Here is a 19143-nt window from a genome sequence, read left to right on the forward strand (position 1 = left end):
TGGTTCATGCATAACACTAAGTGCAAACACAGAAGCCTGAGTGTTCCCAGAGAGATTATCACAGCTGCTACACTCCTCTCTCAGTCCTCTGGCTGCTGTAAGCATTAAGTCATGGTTTGACTTAATGTGTTGTCTGAACCTGATCTTGTGGTTTATCTCCCTCAGACAAACCATGAGCTGTAAACTAGGAAAGGAACATGGTTGCAGCTCATGGTTTGTCTGTAGTGAAACATTTCACAACCTGTTATGAAGCTCCTCAAATCTCCTGGATAGTTCTGTTGTTCCAAGTCATGCTAGCCACATAATAGGACAGGAATTGCTTCTCAATATCGTTGGACGTTTTACCTTGGTTTTTGTGTTTTTTTAAAGTGGGAGTTATATTAAAAAGAAAAAAATCAATTCAGCTCCTAAATTCATGGTTTACAGTCCAGGCATCTGGATTTGGAAGAAAATAAAATAAATATAAGGGAGATTTTACCCTGTAGAGTTACTGGATTCGGGTGTCTCACATTATTGAACAAAGGACAGGTAGAAATTTCATTATCTTGGTTCATTGCTATAGAAATGCAACATACTTCCTGTGAATCTTATTGTAGCAGTGAAATAAGTATTGATCGGAGGCTGGAAATCTGCATCTCCACTTCTGGTGCTGGAGCCTTTATTGAAAATGCCATGTTGTATCCAACGCTGCCATAATTCTCCAGAATGACCGAAGAATGACCGAAGAGGGCTACATTATTGCATCCTTAATTTGCATTAACTCTCCTATCGTTTTAGGTTATGCTGGCTGCTTCTTACTGGTCTCTCCTTGCACCTGCCATTGAACTGGCGGAGGACTCTGGAAAGTTTGGGGCCTTTGCCTTCTTCCCCGTAGCTGTTGGTTTCACTCTGGGTGCTGCGTTTGTGTACTTTGCTGACCTCATTCTCCCTTGGCTGGTGAGTAGCCCTTCCAATGGTCTCTATAATTTGGTGGCAGCCAGGAAAGTCAATCTTAGGTTCATCTTACATGTGCTGGAAGCTGGTCTTGTTTTATTATATTATTGGGTTTATTAAGTAATGATCCATAGACCATTTGCATCTTTACAAGTGTGGCTGTGCCCCAGTCCTCATGAATTTAAGATAAATGGGGCACCGTGGCAGGACTTTGCTGCTGCTGCTACTCTTAGTCTAGTTAGTATATGTGTTGCTAGTAACATACTGGTTTAAAACAGAGATTGAGGGGGTGGGATGTGGTCTTCCAGATATTGTCTGTCTCCAGCCCCCATCAGCTCCAGGCCAGCATGTTCAGTGGCCAGAAATGTTGTATTGCAGCCACATCTGGAAGGACACTGATTCCCCATCCCTTGTTTAAAAGTTTCCGTGCTCTGTGGGATATAGACGGAAACAAATACCTTTGCAACCTGGGACTGATGGAGATTTGGGGAATTGCTGCTATAGCAAATCCCTGCACCAAATCCTAATATTCTGTGTGCTTTGGTGGGTGAAATGAAGCTGCCGGAGAAGCTGTTTCTTCCACCGGGTTCTGCTTGAGCAGAAGCAAGATACCTTATCATTTTCTACTGGTGATCTGGTGAAGATATATATATTTCTGAGGATATATTTAACAGGGCAGCCTGCATATTTGCATTGCTCTTTCTCTTGGGGTTATGTGAATGAGAAATTATGACACGCTTTTTCATTTCTTGTTTGGTAGGTCTTGTTCTCTCTTCCCTCCCTCAACCCCTTCTGTTTTATTTTTTCGTTCAAATCCAAGAGGAGATTTTAGTTGGCTCAGGTAGCATTCTTCCCCTCCTTCAATTTGAAGATCCTGAATTGCTTTTTTGAACAACATGACTTGCTTCAGTCTCTTCTTAAGAGCCTAGACACAGTAATAGCCTCTGCTACTTGTAGGAGGAAAATACCATTGGATCTCTCCCTGAAGGGACTGCCTCATGAGGCAGCTGTGCTTGGGGGCAATTATTTCTGATGGTGGTGGTTTAGTATTTTAGCAACTACTCATTTAAAGCAGTGCTATAAAAGGGGGTTGTTGTTTCTTTGCAGCAAACAAAAAAAATCAATAAATTTCCTTAGGGTTTTTTGGCCAAGCGTCTGGGCCAAAATAGCTGTACTCTAAAGATATTAATGCATAGCTGCCAACCGTCCCTTATTTGGCAGGAAAGTTCCTTATCCCAGCGCCGTGTCCTGCTGCTGTCCCTTATTGATGATGTCCCTTAAATTTCCCGGATTTCAAAGGAAGCAGCTCCTCTCCCTCCCTCCCTGCCGGCCAGGGAGGAGGGAGGCTCCAGCTGTGTTGTTTGGCTGCGTTGCTCACCCAATAAGGAGTCTAAGAACGACTGGGGGGTGGAGCTTGCATGCCTTGTGCCTATCAAATTGGCTGCGTTGCCTGGGGACTCGCCTTTGCTCAGCGCTTCCCAGCGGAGAGGTGACTTTGGTTTTTCTTGCTGCATCCCCTTTGCCGGGTTGCTGCGCTGTGGGAACCACCACTTGAGGCTTCGTTTGGCTGCTGGCTGGGCTTTCTGCCTTTGGCTCGGAGGGGCTCAGAAGTCGAACATAAGCTGTGCTCTGAAAATCCCTTATTTTGGCTGCTGATCCCTTATTTTCAAGGCTGCTGGTCCCTTATTTTCAAATCTGTAAGTTGACAGCTATGTATTAATGAGTACCTCAGTCCCCCCCCCCCGCATAAGATGGAATGTGAAATTTCCTGATCACAGCAGGGAGCTCTTTTTGTCTGCTCTTTTTGTCTACTACCTCCCCATCATAGGGAAGATGTTTTCTCTTAAATTTAATAAAATGCAGTAAAATGGCTACATATAAATTCAATAAATCAGAGAACGCAGCGCAAAGCAATACATAGTGTAAGAACAGCAGTTCCAAAGCAGCTCAACAAAAAAACCAGCCATATTGTGTTGATTGAAACCTGAGAAAATAACATAGTTTTTTAGCCACCTGCCTGAAGCAGGTGCCATGCAAACATCATTCTACACGGTCTTAAAACATTGGCAGTCCATATTGGTTCTTCACAGGCATGTTTGTGAGGCTGGTGGGAGAGCTTTGCTTTCTTCTTCATAGGGAAGATGGTTTAATAGAAAATCTAGTGTTTCCATCTCTGTTGACCTCTCTCTCTCTCCCCTCCCCAGCTCTTTTAAAAGGGATCTGGTTATAGCAGCCAGCTAAGACAGCTGTTTCTATTATCCAGGGTTGTAACGAGGGGGAAACCCTTCTCAGATTACAAGGCAACATCAAATCAGTCATGTTTTTGTATTGTATCTGACAAAGTTTTCAGCTCTGAAGCCAAGGAGCAACTTGAGGACATCTTGTTGGATACTTATTTCACTGTTCTAGCTGCTGTTTTATGTTTTTTGTTTTGCTTTGCTCTTCTGAGCGCCCCAGTAGATTTTTGGAAAGCTATGCTGGTTTATGGTCAATTAAGTTGGAATATGAAGATGTACTTGTTTCAGAAATTCCAGCAGTAAGTTCCAACAAAGAGTGTTCAGGTTATTTACTTTGGGTAATTACGTTCTCTTTATCTGCACACAGTACTAGTTAATGACTGGTAAAGGACATTGTAAGAGCCCTGGTGAAGCTGGCCAAAGAGCCATCTTGTTTTCACAGTGGCCAACTGGCATTGAGAGGCATAAACCATCAAAATAGCATCTCCTGTCTTTGCTCTGAAATGTGTGGTTGAGGCTCCCTCAGAATAAAAGGATTCTTTAAAGATGACCCTGAGCTATTTTTATTGTTTCATCCTGGCTACACTCCGTATCTCTGCTCTGCACAGTAGCTGTGGGGGAATTTTAGCATACTTAATGTAAAGAAAAGCCTATTTCTGCACTGAATTCTGGCTAAACTCTTTAGACATGTGCATTGATCTTAAGGGTCAACTCTTAAATACAGTGGTACCTTGGGTTAAGAACTTAATTTGTTCTGGAGGTCCGTTCTTAACCTGAAACTGTTCTTAACCTGAAGCACCACTTTAGCTAATGGGGCCTCCCACTGTCGCTGCACCGCCAGAGCATGATTACTGTTCTCATTCTGAAGCAAAGTTCTTAACCCAAGGTACTATTTCTGGGTTAGCGGAGTCTGTAACCTGAAGGTACCACTGTATATTGATCTTGAGGATCACCTCTTGCACTATCTCAACTTGGTTTCCTGCTTTTCCTGTTTGCTCTAGGAGTTTGTGTGTTAGCTGCTGATGGAGAAAAATGGCAAGTGCAAGATAGTTTGGAAATGGGTATTGCTATTACACACATAAAACTCAGTGATGCCTGAACCAGTCTCTGATGGAGTGCAGGTTGCTGTGATTTGAAATGCTACTGCCCTTTGATGCCCTCCTGAACTACAACTCCCATCAGCCCTACCCAGCATGGCCAGTGGTCAAGGATGATGGGAATTTTAGTCCAACAGAGTCTGGAGGCTGTCATGTTGGCTGCCCTTGCCTTAGTGCATGTCATAAATAATAATAATGCAAACACACATGTGTTGAGACTCTTTGGATTGCAGTAGGAGACTTGGCTTTGGCACCTTCTTCCTTGGCTTAATAGGATGCTGAGACAAAGTGCTACCAAGTAGAAAGGAGTGGTGGTAGAAACATAGTTTTGAGCAAGCTGGAGGCGGGATGCTGAGCTAAGTTGACCATTTCCTGTGGATGTTGTTGGAGTTGACTCTGAAGAGAATCTTTGACAGGAGTGTTTTGCCTAGTGAAGATGTTACATAAGGGGCACGAGAGAGAATGCGTTCCTTCTCCTACTAATGATTTTAAAAACAAACCCAGCTGCATCTTTTAAACAACCATCTTGCATAACTTACTTGGTGCTGTCACTCTTATTATTTATCTCCAAGAGTATTTTCAAACTTCCAACTAAAAAAAAAGAAAAAAAAAAAGATAGTATCATGGCACTGTACAATCAAGTCATTAAAACACCATAAAACACAGAACAAATGACAAACATTGAATCAAATTAATTGTCTAAAAGTGCTTGGTGAAACAGAAACATTTTCAGCAGGAGAAGAAATATCAGAATATCTAAATTGTAGATGCCTGGCTTATTTCAATAGGAAATCTGGGACAGTCAGGAGAGCTTCTCCAGATGGTCACAGTGATTTGGCTGGTGTATAAGCGACAAGGTGGTCTTTCAGGTAACCTCATCATTGTAGTAGAATGGCTTCAACACATCAGGTGTAATAATAAGCACAGTAAGATCATCAGTAGGGACGCGGGTGGCGCTGTGGGTTAAACCACAGAGCCTAGGACTTGCCGATCAGAAGGTCGGCGGTTCAAATCCCCGCGACAGGGTGAGCTCCCGTTGTTCGGTCCCTGCTCCTGCCAACCTAGCAGTTCGAAAGCACGTCAAAAGAGCAAGTAGATAAATAGGTACCGCTTCGGTGGGAAGGTAAACGGCATTTCCGTGCTCTGCTCTGGTTCACCAGAAGCGGCTCAGTCATGCTGGTCACATGACCCGGAAGCTGTACGCCGGCTCCCTCGGCCAATAAAGCGAGATGAGCACCGCAACCCCAGAGTCAGTCACGACTGGACCTAATGGTCAGGGGTCCCTTTACCTTTACCTTTAAGATCACCAGTACAGTTGCTAAGAATTAGCACAACTCTGTGAAGAGGAAAATGTTTTGACGCACATATGTTGCACTGTAAAATGTGGCGCTGCTTCCAGAGTCAGAAGAAGTGTCTACTTCCCTGATGCAATGGAAAGAATCGTGGGGAACCCATCTAGATATAGCTCTGCATTTTTCCAAGGATATTGCCAGAGGTGGAGTGGGGTTCCTCTATTAGTATTCCAAGCACAGCAGTTTGGCAAGGAGGGAAAACACATTCTCTGTGCTAGATAAACACCCAAGCAAGCAGGAAGCTTGTCTTTTGAGGACAGTCAACTTCAACTAAGCAAACAACCCCTCTGTTTAGTGAGTAGACATCTAAGTACATTTCTTCCATGAAGCAGAACAATCAAAGCAGCTGCCTTGCATTTTTCTTCCTCCTTGTAGCATGTTCCCAGTAAATTAATTCTGCCTTGCCATGGGATTCTACTGCTGGTATTCCTTTCCTTCAAAGAAACAATGCACTCCGCTGTGAAGCAGAACAGTCAAGGCCGCTGTCCTATGTTGATCCTTCCTACGTTTTGCAACATTTTCCTACTAAATTAATTAACCAATGTCATGGGACTCCATTGTTAGATTTCTTTTTAAAGGACTGGGACATTTTACTTATCTCTTCCCCACCCCCCTGTGTGCTGCATGCAGTATTCTATCAAATAGCAAATGGACTGCATCACCGAAACGATTAAGGTTGTCCCATCCCAAGCCCATAGGAATGTCCCTCAGCGATATTCTAGGTGTCGTGCTCCAGGGAGTGCTAATGTCTCAGTGCAAAGAGTTAAAAGCCTTTCCTCCAAAACTCTAGCCCAATGGAAACAGATAAAGCATTAGCATGATAACTAGTCTCTAAATGTCGACCCCTCTGTTTGAGACCGTTCAATTGGCGTAAGGATTTTATGAGCAGTCAGGATGGGACCAGTTGCAAGGTACCCACCACCTTCACCTACCCAATGACTCAGATCTTTCTTAGGCCAGGAATAGGCTGATGATGACATTGGGTGCTCCCAGGTCCTTGAGAAGCCCCCCACCCCATGTTTTAGTCCAGATAAGGTCAAAAATTATGAAACCAGTATCACGCTATGGACTTCAAATTGGTTTTGAACAATATATCGCCCAGCCCTAACACATAACATGATTCGTGATATATTGCCAGGTCAAACGTTATGAAACAGATATCACAATATGGACTTCAAACCAGTTTTGAATGATATATCTATATATTGCCCAGCCCTAATCCGGACTCTAGTGGGAAAGTTATGTTTTCCTGTGACTCTTCTAGAGGAGACGTTCCCCAGCAAACATTAAATAAAGGAGTTGCCTAGTTTCTGAATCAGAAGTGATTTAGTTTTGTCTGACGTGGATCTGTTAGCGAAAGAAAAATATGCTTGTTTGAATATTGAGGGTGCTTAGCTACTAATACAGCAAAATACAAGATTAATAACTATTAAAGGTATCGTTTCAAGTGATAAACTGTTAATGTTTAGAAGCCGTATTATCAGGAGGCTTTCCTTGCCTCCCTGATAATGGCTGGGATTGTTCAGTCTCATTAGACATTTCGTCTTTGAGGATTTAATATAAAGTCCAGAGTTTAAAACAGCCCCCAGATTCTTAAAGGTTATGTATCATTAAAAAAACAAATGCACCAGTTATTTTCAAGCTGCCTGAAAGCAAAAAAGGATAGTAATTTTTCCCTGTTTCTAAGCACCAAGAGCAAATGAATTAACAAAGCTCACAAGCAAAACCAGTTGCAAATCCAAAAAATCATTATAAACTTTTGCTATTAACACGTTTCAAAGTCGTCGCCATGCACATCAAAGAAAATGTCCCTAATGTATGAACGTCCTTCTAAAAAGTTTGTCATTAACTTCTACGCTCATTAACAACAGCGTATCATGATATTATTCTGAATTCCCTTGCTAGCATCAAACCCATTAGCATAGCTGCTTTAGGACAGTAAAACTTTATTCTTGTATTTCCATCCCCCCTCCCTTTCCCCTCAAACTTATTCTGAGAAAAGATTTGGTGTCCTCTGAAGAACACATCAAAACATCCCTTACCTTCAACTATCTGTTGGAACAGTTAATAAAAAAGCATTTTGCGTGAGTTGGATCATTGCATAAAATGGAGCAATGTGTTATGGATTGTAGCATGAAATGGGGTGAAAGCCGCTTTAATGAAAGATGGATAATACCAAATGGCTTAGCTTAGAGTCTGGGAGGGCAAGAGTTAACATCCCCCTGCCCTTAAGGAGACAGTCCATATGCACATGTTAAACAGTTTAATAAATTGTTCTGTGCCCACTTACGTTCACAAAGATGTGAACATGAGCCCAAATACTTTCATGTGGCAAGCGAGGGAGCAATATATTATTATTATTATTATTATTATTATTATTATTATTATTATTATTATTATTATATTTATTTATTTATTTTGTTGTTGAAAGTTAAGAACATTGCTACTAGCAATATATCTCAGATTCTATAGCCTACGTATAGTAGGGGTATTTAAAATGAGAGTCGTCAAAGCGATCTATAGTTAAAAGTAAAGGTTGGCAAATGTGACCTCTTTTTTTTGCTCTTCAAAATATGGCAACCCTAAACTACTACTTTATTTTTGAGTGGCCTTCATTTTCTGCCAAACATAATAGGATGCAGGTTTGTTCAACTGGGGTACCAAAAAGGATGCTTCTGATGTGCCACTGGAGATGAGTTCTTGGCGTGAAAGATTCAAGCTGTTCTGTAACAATAGAACTGTTCTAAGGCAAGAAAGATTGCAAATAGATCTGTAGCTGGCCTATTAGGGCGAACTATTTATTTATTATAGTCTTATTTATCGTATATTCAGATAAAATGTTTTGCAATGGTTTCAGTCGAAGTAAAATACGTAAAGCAGGTGCCACAGATTCTCTCGAGGGACCGTACAGTTCTTTGTCGTACAGCCAGATGTTTGAATTAGGTGATGGTCTTATAGCTTTGCCAATGTTCAGGGAGAGAGCCCTGCCTTCAAGAGAGACTAATGGAGCCTGCTGCAGGTCGATACTGCCTTGGGCAATAATTCAATACTCTGTAATCATACACAAACTCTGATAACAGGAGTTAAAAGGGTGCTTATTACTAAAGTGCACAGCTCAACAGAAACAAATGGTTGAATAGTAATGTGGGCTGGATTCTGGCCTGATAAATGTCAGTAGCATGGAAAATGAGGTAATGTGCATTTAATTCCTGGGTTCCTAAAAGAACATTTGTCATTGGCTATGGATTAAGATTAGGAAAGCTCACGATACCGAGATCTAGGAAAAGAGCCACTCTCTTCAGTCAAAGATGGTAACGATGAAAAGGGGGGGGGGGGAATCCACTTTGGTTTTGCTCTTTGTTTTCCTCCAAGCTATTAAATTGATAATCTGACACTGTGTTTGCATATGTAGAATACAAAGCATCCTATTAAATGTCATGCTTTTTGCACAACCTGGCAGTGATACACTGTTCCTCTCCTTATCAGCAGACAGTTGAATTTAGCATGATAGCGAGATGAGACTAAATGTGCAACCTTTCTCTGCCTTGGGGATGTGCTGCAAATCTTCCTTGCCCTTGTTTAAAATGAAGCATGGCCTGAACTCTCTGAATAGCAGAGGAGCCTTTGCCAGTGTGTAATGTAAACCATTGGCTGCTGTTGTCCAACCCTCCCCCCCCCCGCAAATGTGGTTGAATTGCAACTCCCATCTACCCCATCCAGCACGGGGAGTTGTTGTTCAACAGCACCAAGGAAGGCATTTGACTTAGCCATCTCTGTTGTAATGGCTTGAATCTTACGTTACTTTAATCCATAATGGATTGTACACCTTGCTGTGTGTGTGTGTGTGTGTGTGTGTGTGTGTGTGTATTCCACTGCTGCCATTTACAAGGGAACATGTAACCAATTGGTAAGCTGGTCACCTGTATTACCCTGCCAGAAAATGAGGATAAATACCGCATTTTTTTGTGTATAACACCCCCCCCATGTATAAGACGACCCCTGTTTTTGGAGACTCCAAGTTAAGGAAATGGGGGGAGATTGCCCAGAGTTGTTGAGCCTCAACGAAGCCACCAGTCGTCTGCCCACTTGCCACCAGCAGCCACCAGTCGCCCGCCCAATTGCCGTTGACAATATCCTGCTCGTGGCTGCCACCAATCGTCCGTCCCCTCTCTGTACTACCCATGTATAAGACAACACCAAATTTTTACGATTTTTTAATAATAAAAAAAGTTTTGTCTTACACGGGGGGGGGGGGGGGAAACGGTACACTAAAATCAGGTTGAAAATTTTCTTCCCCATTGGCACCATGCTAAATATGTCTGTCTGTACATGGAGAATAACCATGGTTATTCAACCACAGTGTGGCTGTGTCTGCATGTCACAATAGGCCAGCAGCACTTTGCCCCCTCCTGTTGTGTGAGAGAGAAACCCACCAGGAATCTGCAGCTCAGCTTAGCTTGTCTATACCAGGGATTGTCATTTCTTGCTCCCTGACAAGCTAGGGTCTCTAATCCACTTCAAGCCCTAGTTTGCTGTAGGCTTACGAATCTGGTTCAGACCCCACAAGAAGCCAAGCTTGATGGCAGCTTTCTGGCTGGTTCCTTCTGCTTGTGTTGAGAAGAGAGCAAAAAGGGAGTGCTAGGCCATTGTGTATGACAAACCAGAATAAGCCAGCAGTCCTGTATTATCATGAGCCACCAAATGTGGCTCGAAAAGGATTTGGATTCCCTTTTAAAATATTGGGTGTCAAGATCTGGCATTTTTAGAGTCAATTCTTAATGTTCCATGCGGTGTAGATGGAGAACGGGTGAGTGGAGGAGCCCAAACTTTTGAAGAAAACAAATACCGTATTTTTCGCTCCGTAAGATGCACCTGACCACAAGACACGCCTAGTTTTTAGAGGGGGAATGCAAGAAAAAAATATTCTTTAAAGGGAGCGCTGAGCAGAGCCTGTATGCATCCGAGGAGCTCAGCGCTCCTTTTGATGAGCCACGTGGAGCGTGTGTGTGGTGCTTGCAGGCTTTTCTCCCTCCTCGGGGAAAAGCCCCCAAGAGCCGCACACACGCTCCGCGCGGCTCGTGAAAGGGAGCGCGGCTCTTGGGGGCTTTTCCGGGAGGTGGGGGAAGGGACTGAGGGGCTGCCCATTGTCATTGATGGGCTGCCCTTCTCCCTCCTCGGGGAAAAGCCCGCAAGAGCCGCGCTCCCTTTAAAGAGTGCGCGGAGCGTGTGTGCGGCTCTTGGGGGCTTATCCTGCCTGCATTCGCTCCATAAGACGCACACACATTCCCCTTACTTTTTAGGAGGGAAAAGTGCGTCTTATGGAGCGAAAAATACGGTAGCTGTGTTTCCTCCCCCCCCCCTGTAGTTGTAGCACATCCCTTCTTTGTTCCATCTGAAGCACTAAGAAATCTTACTAATTCAGCACCGGAGCTTCTGGAATATTTGTGTGCTCTCAGCGCTATTGTCCTCATGTTCCGGTGAGAACTGAAGCACCTGGGGAAGGCAGAGAGAAAGAGAGAGAGAGAGAGAGAGAGAGAGAGAGATTGAGAGAGAGAGAGAAGCCCAAGGTCACTCTGATAGTGGGAAATGGCTCTTCTTTACCTCCTGTTGCTATAGCAGCTTGTACATGGATGCATTTCTCTTCATAAGCTATTTGTGAAATAGAGCAAGGTTTTCGTCTTGGAGAGGGAGGCACGACACTCAGCCTACAGATACTGTCTCCTTATTCCAGACAAAAACAAGCACGAGTTATGTGGTCCACGTGGCCAGCTTTCTGTACTGAGCGGTTATATGGGATTCGGCATCAGCCAGAAATTGAAAATTCAAACAGTTAGGACCACTGGAGATCCTATAAGCATCACTTCCTGTGTTTTTCCAGACCACTGTCCAGTTTCCCCTCCCTGTGGTCGCAATGACTAGAAACATGATTTTCTTTCCCCTGAAAGAAAAATGTATGGATTCTGCATTTGAATTGGTGTTCCATCTATAAAATACAGTGGTACCTCAGGTTAAGTACTTAATTCGTTCCGGAGGTCCGTTCTTAACCTGAAACTGTTCTTAACCTGAAGCACCACTTTAGCTAATAGGGCCTCCTACTGCTGCCGCGCCGCCGGAGCACGATTTCTGTTCTCATCCTGAAGCAAAGTTCTTAACCTGAAGCGTATCTAACCCGAGGTACCACTGTACCTCGTTTGCAGAACAATGCTGGCCATAAGATTTTTAACCTGCCCATTTTATGTACCAGGAAAGGCCTAGGGAGTGCTTTTGAGGGGGGGGGGGGTTAGATACATTTTGAGTGACAATTGCAGTAGAAAATCCAAAGTGTGCATGGTTTTTTACTTTCCTACACAGGAGATTCTGCATCAGAATGAGCTGGACCTGGATTGTGATATAAGTACAGGTGTTCAGGCCAAAGTTTACAAGGCAAATGTGGAACACTTGAGCATCAAAAGTGCTACCCTGTGGACTTGGAAACAGCTGGCGTTTGTTAAGCTTCAAACACGATACACCTTTTTTTTTAAAAAAAGTTTAAATCCATTGGAAAGGAGGCAGAGGAAAGACGAAGGCATGTTCCCAAACTGGTCTCATCACCATGCATGCAAAATAGCATTTCTGTGCCCTGTAAGGTTGATCTCTGAGGGAGAACAGAGCTATTTCCAATCTGTGTCTCTCCCGCCCCCCCAGAATTGACAACTGCATTTAAAGCAGCCACTCCAACTGCTGCTTTCAGGTGAAGGCAGTTGGGGAGGGGAGAAGGAGGAGGAAGACAATGTGAGGTGAAAGGAAAAATGAACTGAAGGGATTCAATTTGCATTTTTATTTGTGTGAGTCAGCGCTCAGTTTCTCTCTGGTCTCTTATTTCCTCAGATTTGTTTCCTCCCCTGGCACAATAATAAAGTATCACTTTCAATGAATTCTTCAGAGGCTCCTTGGCATTTTGCCCAGGGTTTGGGAAGAATGAATTTTACTCCCAGTAGTAACAGAGCAAATCTTTCCAGGGTTGATCACACTTTTGTAATACAAAGTTTAGCGCTCCTGATGCTTTGAGAAGCTGTTGTTGTTGTTTTGCAGTAGGGAAAGTGATGGGAAAATACGATGGAAAGTGTGGAATAACGCTTGCTTGATGCAATTTCATCTAACACCCCTGCAAGCAAATTGGGATGAATGCTCATTCATTCTGGAAGGGACCTTAGATGTTTTTTGTACCTTGGAGAATAAAGACAGCTTTCTTTCCAACTGATTTTGTTCATGATACACAAAAATAGAAGCAGGGAAATGGTGTTCTTTGGAAATTTGCTGAAAGTGAATGCTTTGAGGTTGCTTCATAGAATCACTGAGCCTAGAAAAAAGCCTGTTTTTTAAAAAATAAAATAAAAAATGCATTGTAATCTGGTTGGTTTTCATATTTGAAAGAGAGCACTCATAAAAACCAAGTACAAATGATGCTCTATGTGTCAAAGCCACAGTTCCACTTATTAATAGTTATTGAGCTATATTAAAAATGCCTGCAAGAACATGTCTAAAGACACAACTACACACTAGGCTGTCGCAATTTGTTGACTCATCAAACCAAAGGCAGTCCACGAACTAAGTTGGGGGTGGCTCCAAGTTCAATAAATCTGTTTCTGCTTCTTCTCTGTGTGCAAAACAGGATTGTGTGTGTGCATACCTGTGTGCCTGCAGGCCACAAAAATACATGGGCTGCCCTACCATGGTGGGTCTCAAGTTGTGTGAGTCTCCTGCAAAAAATGATTGGACCCATCTATGTGAGTTGAGGGCGATTATCTTTTATAGGAGTAGGCTGGGATTTGGGTTCTAGCCTATATTGCTCATTGACAGGCAGCTTGTATCCTTGCTCTTACTTTACTTTTATAGATAGGGAAATTGTAAAGAGGTTGAACTTCATTCCAAAGTGCTCTCAGAATTGTAGAATAAATAGTGGCTCTTAGAGTAATTTGTGGGACAATGGCCTCTCCCCCCTTTCATACTGATTCCTGCTTATTAAAAAAAAATTCCTTTTCCTGACCTCATTGTGTTTCTTACCCCTCAAAGTCTTGCAACAGTGTGTGAAGCAAGAGCACACAAGGAAGGGTAGCAGCATATGTACTGACTATCAATAGGCTGCCATGTGGAAGACAAAATTGGCGTATCTTTCAGATTAGTCGTATGGGATTTTAGTTTTGGTGCCATTGTTTGCCTTGAGCCGTCTGCAGGAGGTAAGACATAAACCCAAACAAATAAGCAATCGAAGCAGAAAGATCTCAGATTCCAAGGCTGGATCTTTGGTGCTTTGTGTGTGCATGTGCTTCGTTCCATGTGGCCGAGATGATAAAACTGTCAGGTGGAATCAGAGCTAGTTGGAGAGTGATTGCCAGTGGTTCTTCCTCATACTGGAAGGAGGCTTCAAGTGGTGGGTTGCTGCATGGGTCTGCCCCAGGTGCCATAGTCTTCAACATTTTAATGGGCAACTTGGATGAAGGAGAAAGAGGGAATCCTTTCAAAGCTTTACACTGAAGGAGAGAGGAATAGAAATTGACCTGGAGAGAATGGAAAACCAGGCTTAAACGAACAAATGAAAAATCCTGCATTTAGGCAAAAAGCAAGAACCCCATTACAAAAGGATAGGATGTGAAAAATTTGGTTTGGTGGTAGGACATGTGAAAGGACATGGGGATTGCTGTAGTTCTGAATATGAGATAGCAGTGTGGTAAAAGGTAAAGGGACCCCTGACCATTAGGTCCAGTCGTGGCCGACTCTGGGGTTGCGGCGCTCATCTCGCTTTATTGGTCGAGGGAGCCGGTGTACAGCTTCCGGGTCATGTGGCCAGCATGACTAAGCCGCTTCTGGCGAACCAGAGCACCACACGGAAACGACATTTACCTTCCCACCGGAGCAGTACCATTTATCTACTTGCACTTTGACGTGCTTTCAAACTGGTAGGTTGGCAGGAGCAGGGACCGAGCAACGGGATCTCACCCCATCGCAGGGATTCGAACCGCCGACCTTCTGATCGGCAAGTCCTAGGCTCTGTGGTTTAACCCACAGCGCCACCCGTGTCCCTATAGCAGTGTGGAGTGGATGCCAAAAAGGGGGATTGGGATGGGGCGGGCAAAGCTTGTTTTTGCCTGCAGCTTGTGGTTAAGGAGAAAAGAACCCATGAACCTTGGTTTAGACAACACACTAAACCTTGGCTTAGCAGCTAAGTTGAGCTAAAGGACCAAGGAGGAGCAAAGCAGGTGCAAGATGCTGTTGGGAGCATTTGCATAGCCATAATGCAGCTCACCATGTTGTGCAAAGCAGGCCTCTGTGTAAGTCAGCTTCAGGTGTATGATTACGGTGATAATACTGAAGGCAAAATGCTGCACAGCCTTGAACTGGTGTTACGAGCTAATTGCTGGAAATGTGACTTTGTTGTTGTTTAGTCGTGTCTGACTCTTCGTGACCCCATGGACCAAAGCACACCAGGCACTCCTGTCTTCCACTTCCTGGCGCAGTTTGGTCAAACTTATGCTAGTAGCTTCGAGAACACTGTCCAACCATCTCGTCCTCTGTCGTCCCCTTCTCCTTGTGCCCTCCATCTTGCCCAACATCAGGGTATTTTCCTGGGAGTCTTCTCTTCTCATGAGGTGGCCAAAGTATTGGAGCTTCAGCTTCACTATCTGTCCTTCCAGTGAGCACCCAGGGCTGATTTCCTTCAGAATGGATAGGTTTGATCTTCTTGCCGTCCATGGGACTCTCAAGAGTCTCCTCCAGCACCATAATTCAAAAGCATCAATTCTTCGGCGATCAGCCTTCTTTATGGTCCAGTTCTTACTTCCATACATCACTACTGGGAAAACCATAGCTTTAACTATACGGACATTTGTTGGCAGGGTGATGTCTCTGCTTTTTAAGATGCTGTCTAGGTTTGTCATTGCTTTTCTCCCGAGAAGCAGGCGTCTTTTAATTTTGTGGCTGCTGTCACCATCTGCAGTGATCATGGAGCCCAAGAAAGTAAAATCTCTCACTGCCTCCATTTCTTCCCCTTCTAAGTGTGGCTTAGTGGACCTAAATTTAAATGGGGAGCTCTGAAACCATAGTGTGTAGCTCCTGGCTATCCTGCTGGATTGTAATCAATGACAGGGTGAAATGCTTGCTCATAATTTCCACTGGAAAGAGCATTTTTCTTTTAAGGCTGTAAAAAGTCCACATTTTAATACTGATTCTCTTTAAGTGTATCGTGTACGTAATGTTCCAGCAATGTCCGAGCACACTGAAGCTCTTTCTACTGGTTGACAGCAGCCTAATAACAATAAAATCGAGCTGTTTTTCAGTGGGGTGAACTTGCAAAACCAAATTGACTTGCAGCCCGTGACCACTGTTTGCAGGAGCAAAAAAAGGGACCATTAAGAATATTGAAATTGGCTAAGTGTTTTAAAATTAGAATCTTCCTTAGCTGCATATCTATCTATCTATCATCTATCCATCACCTCCACAAAATCCATTTATGAGGATTTTTTTTTTTTTAGTGTTCTAGCCCATTGCCACGGTCCTTGGTGCAGGCGTTTTAAATAAACAGTGTCAGAAATGTTATAGCAGCAGATAACACAGAGTGCAGCCTTGCATATGCTGTGCAAAATCCCCATAATATTTTAGGACTAATTTAAAGCACAGTAAATTCAGGGATGATCTTTTCCCGGTTGCTTGAGTATGCACTGGATAAGGTTTTAAACCAGAGCCATATATTCTCCGGATTTTATGGCTCTACCTCATATTTCCAAGTACAGCTTCCCCCAGTGTGGTCTCCAGGGCTAAGTATCCCATCTTACCAGACCATTGACCATGCTGGCTGGCGCAGATGGGAACTGTAGTCCAAGAACGTAGGGAGGGCACCAGGTTGGGAAAAGCTTTCCTAGTGCTTTCACATAGAGGGCTTAACCCTTTTGACTGCATCGCAAGGCTTTTCTTTTTCTGTTCCTGCACTTTGAGACGTAAAAAAAAGAGAAAAAAAATCCCCAAGACTTCATTTGATCCTGCATTCAAAGCCAAACAGTAGGCACAAATTAATCCGTATGCCTTAGATATGTAAACCTACAATTAAATTGACAGTGAGAGAAGCAAGCATGATTGCAAGCAGAAGGGCGTTGGATGTGTCAGAAACGGGAGAATTTGCTTTGATGCAGCAGATTGAAATATATGTAAGGTAGCATAGTGACAGCTTATTATTGAAAGAAACCCTGAATCACATAAAGGAAGGGGGGGTGCTCCTTTGACACACTGCCTGTTTCTGTGATGTATTATGAAGAGGTGGCATTCAGGGAAAATGCCATTTGCATTGTGAGATCTTAGCACTCTGCATAGGAGAAGACATCCCTCCAAATGTGTTTGCAGGAGAACCATGGGAGTAAAGTCCATGTGCAATTTTATTTATTTGTTTTCATTTATAACAAATAAACATTTCAAACAGTCAAAATGTCATTGTTACATGCTAAACCTCGACTCCCTTCCCCTTCTTTCTGCGGTTCCTTAAATTTACTCTCTTTTTTCCATGGCATTTCCCAGTTAAACCTATTTATACTTTCCCTCATCTATTTCATATATGTTTTAGCAACGGCACGTTTTTACAATAATCCTGCTAATGTCTTGATTTGTTTACAGCTTGTTTTTGTAAATATTCAATACAAGATTTCCGCCCATGCAAGATTTTGGCTGTTTGCGTAGCACTGGCAGAGGAAAGGGGTGTGTGGGAGCAATGGGCCATGTATTAGTTAAAATAAAGGGCATAATTATCCTTTTCCCTTTCCTCTTTTCTTTTCATATGTTATTTCTTAAGGAAATGGAGGTTAGGAAATATGTACAGTATTCAGATGGAAAAACTTTCTGCTTCAGTTCAGCAGGGCACCGGTAGAAAACTCTTGTTTATAAATATGAATGGATTATGAAGTAAACAGCCTTCATGCAGAAATTATCACCACAAGTGTTGATTGGCTGCATGTGGAGCTCTCAGAAATTTTAACATCTTCCTCATCACTCAGTGAACCAACTCAGATGCGACAGGAAATCATGGCTTCCTGCTATGTGAATGAGCTCCTCCCTCCCCTTCTGCTCTGTAGCAATGAGGAAAGAGCTCGAAAGCACCCCTGTCTGCCTTTTAAGCAAACCACAGTTCCCATTGCATTTGAACTGGGGGAACCGGTAGTTTGCTAAAACAACCCACTATCAAAATGTGCCCTCCCACCTTGCCTTGTTCTGAAACCACGCTTCAAACACACTGGAGGGATTATTAATCTTTGCACCGTGTGCTAATTGCTTCACTAATTTATTTCCAAATTCAAAGTACTTCTGCTTTGTAAATGCTAATGATCTTTCTATTTCAGACAGTTCTAGCAGCTGCGATTGTTCTCTAGATCAGCTAAAATGTGCTTTCCTTGCTCCTCTGTATGCTTGATTTTCCGGATACTTATTTCTCACCATCCCCCAGCTCCTGGAACTATCTGTCCTTAATTTTTATTGATTTATTTGTTAAATTTGTTTACCGCCCTTCATCCGCAGATCTCAGGGTGGTTCGCAACATAAAAATACAACATAAAAGCACGAAATACATGATAAAATGAAAACAAACAAACAAAAACAAACCAATAACTTCCTTTTTAACTCCTCCCACAAACACATTTAAAAGGGGCATCATGTGTCAATCAGCCAAAGGCCTGGTTGAAGAGGAATGTTTTTGCCTGGCACCTAAAGGAAGGCACCAGCCGAACCTCCCTGGGGAAGGGCATTCCACAGACAGGGAGCCACTGCAGAAAAGCCACTGTCCAGATAAGGGCCCAGCTGGGCCACCAGCTGAAGCTGACGGGAGGCACTCCGAGCCACCAAGGCCACTTGAACCTCACACGATAGCAAAGGATCCAGAAATATCCCCAAGGTACATACCAGCTCCTTCAGAGGGAGTATAACCCCACCAGCTCACAGTTTTATCATGGGATTAAGCATTACAGTACACTCTGGCAGTGACCTTCAAGAAAGCTGTAGATACCTCCTGCTGAGCGTTAAGGCAGCCTCACCAGATAAGCCTCCTGCAGTGGTCAGCCAGTGAATTCTACTCAAGAGCACTTTGGCATTCCATGAACATAGGTGCCAACTCCCTGGGGCTCTGGGTGCCTGAGCACCCACAAAATTCCCCATGAAGGGGCCGGGCACCCATAAATTTTGGTGCCAGGGACATGTACACTGCATGGCACCCACGGCGCCGGGCACCCATGGTCGCGGGGCCAAGCTGGTACTCCTGTCCATGAATATAGTCTGGCAACTTTACCTCTGTTTTCCCTGCTGCCAGTCTGCAGACAGAAAGAAACTTCTGTTCTTCCTTTCTGGGACTGTCCTACCTCCCCAGGGACTGAGGCCCAGGAGTCCACTGTATGAGGTCTGTGTCTGTGCTTACTCCTTCCAGGAGCTCAGCAGTACTTTATTCTTCAGGCAGAGGAGCCTGCAGCTCACAAGGCCCCCATGTTCCTTCAGCCTTCTTCCAGTCCATGTCCTGGCCTG

General features: G+C 43.6%; 1 protein-coding gene across 4 annotated transcripts in view; it reads left to right on the plus strand.

Annotated features, from left to right (window-relative positions):
• Window positions 1-19143, plus strand: part of SLC39A11 (solute carrier family 39 member 11) — a 261302-nt gene that overhangs the window by 21328 nt on the left and 220831 nt on the right. For 3 of the 4 annotated variants that reach the window (XM_083598917.1, XM_083598918.1, XM_083598919.1), the window contains one exon: window positions 778-936. The exons of the other annotated variant lie outside the window; for it this stretch is intronic. In XM_083598917.1, coding sequence (XP_083455043.1) covers window positions 778-936 — 159 coding nt within the window. The remainder of the gene's footprint in view (window positions 1-777; window positions 937-19143) is intronic. 4 annotated transcript variants of the gene reach the window in all.

The sequence above is a fragment of the Podarcis filfolensis genome (assembly GCF_964270895.1).
Source record: "Podarcis filfolensis genome assembly, chromosome: 2".
Lineage (NCBI taxonomy): Eukaryota > Metazoa > Chordata > Lepidosauria > Squamata > Lacertidae > Podarcis > Podarcis filfolensis.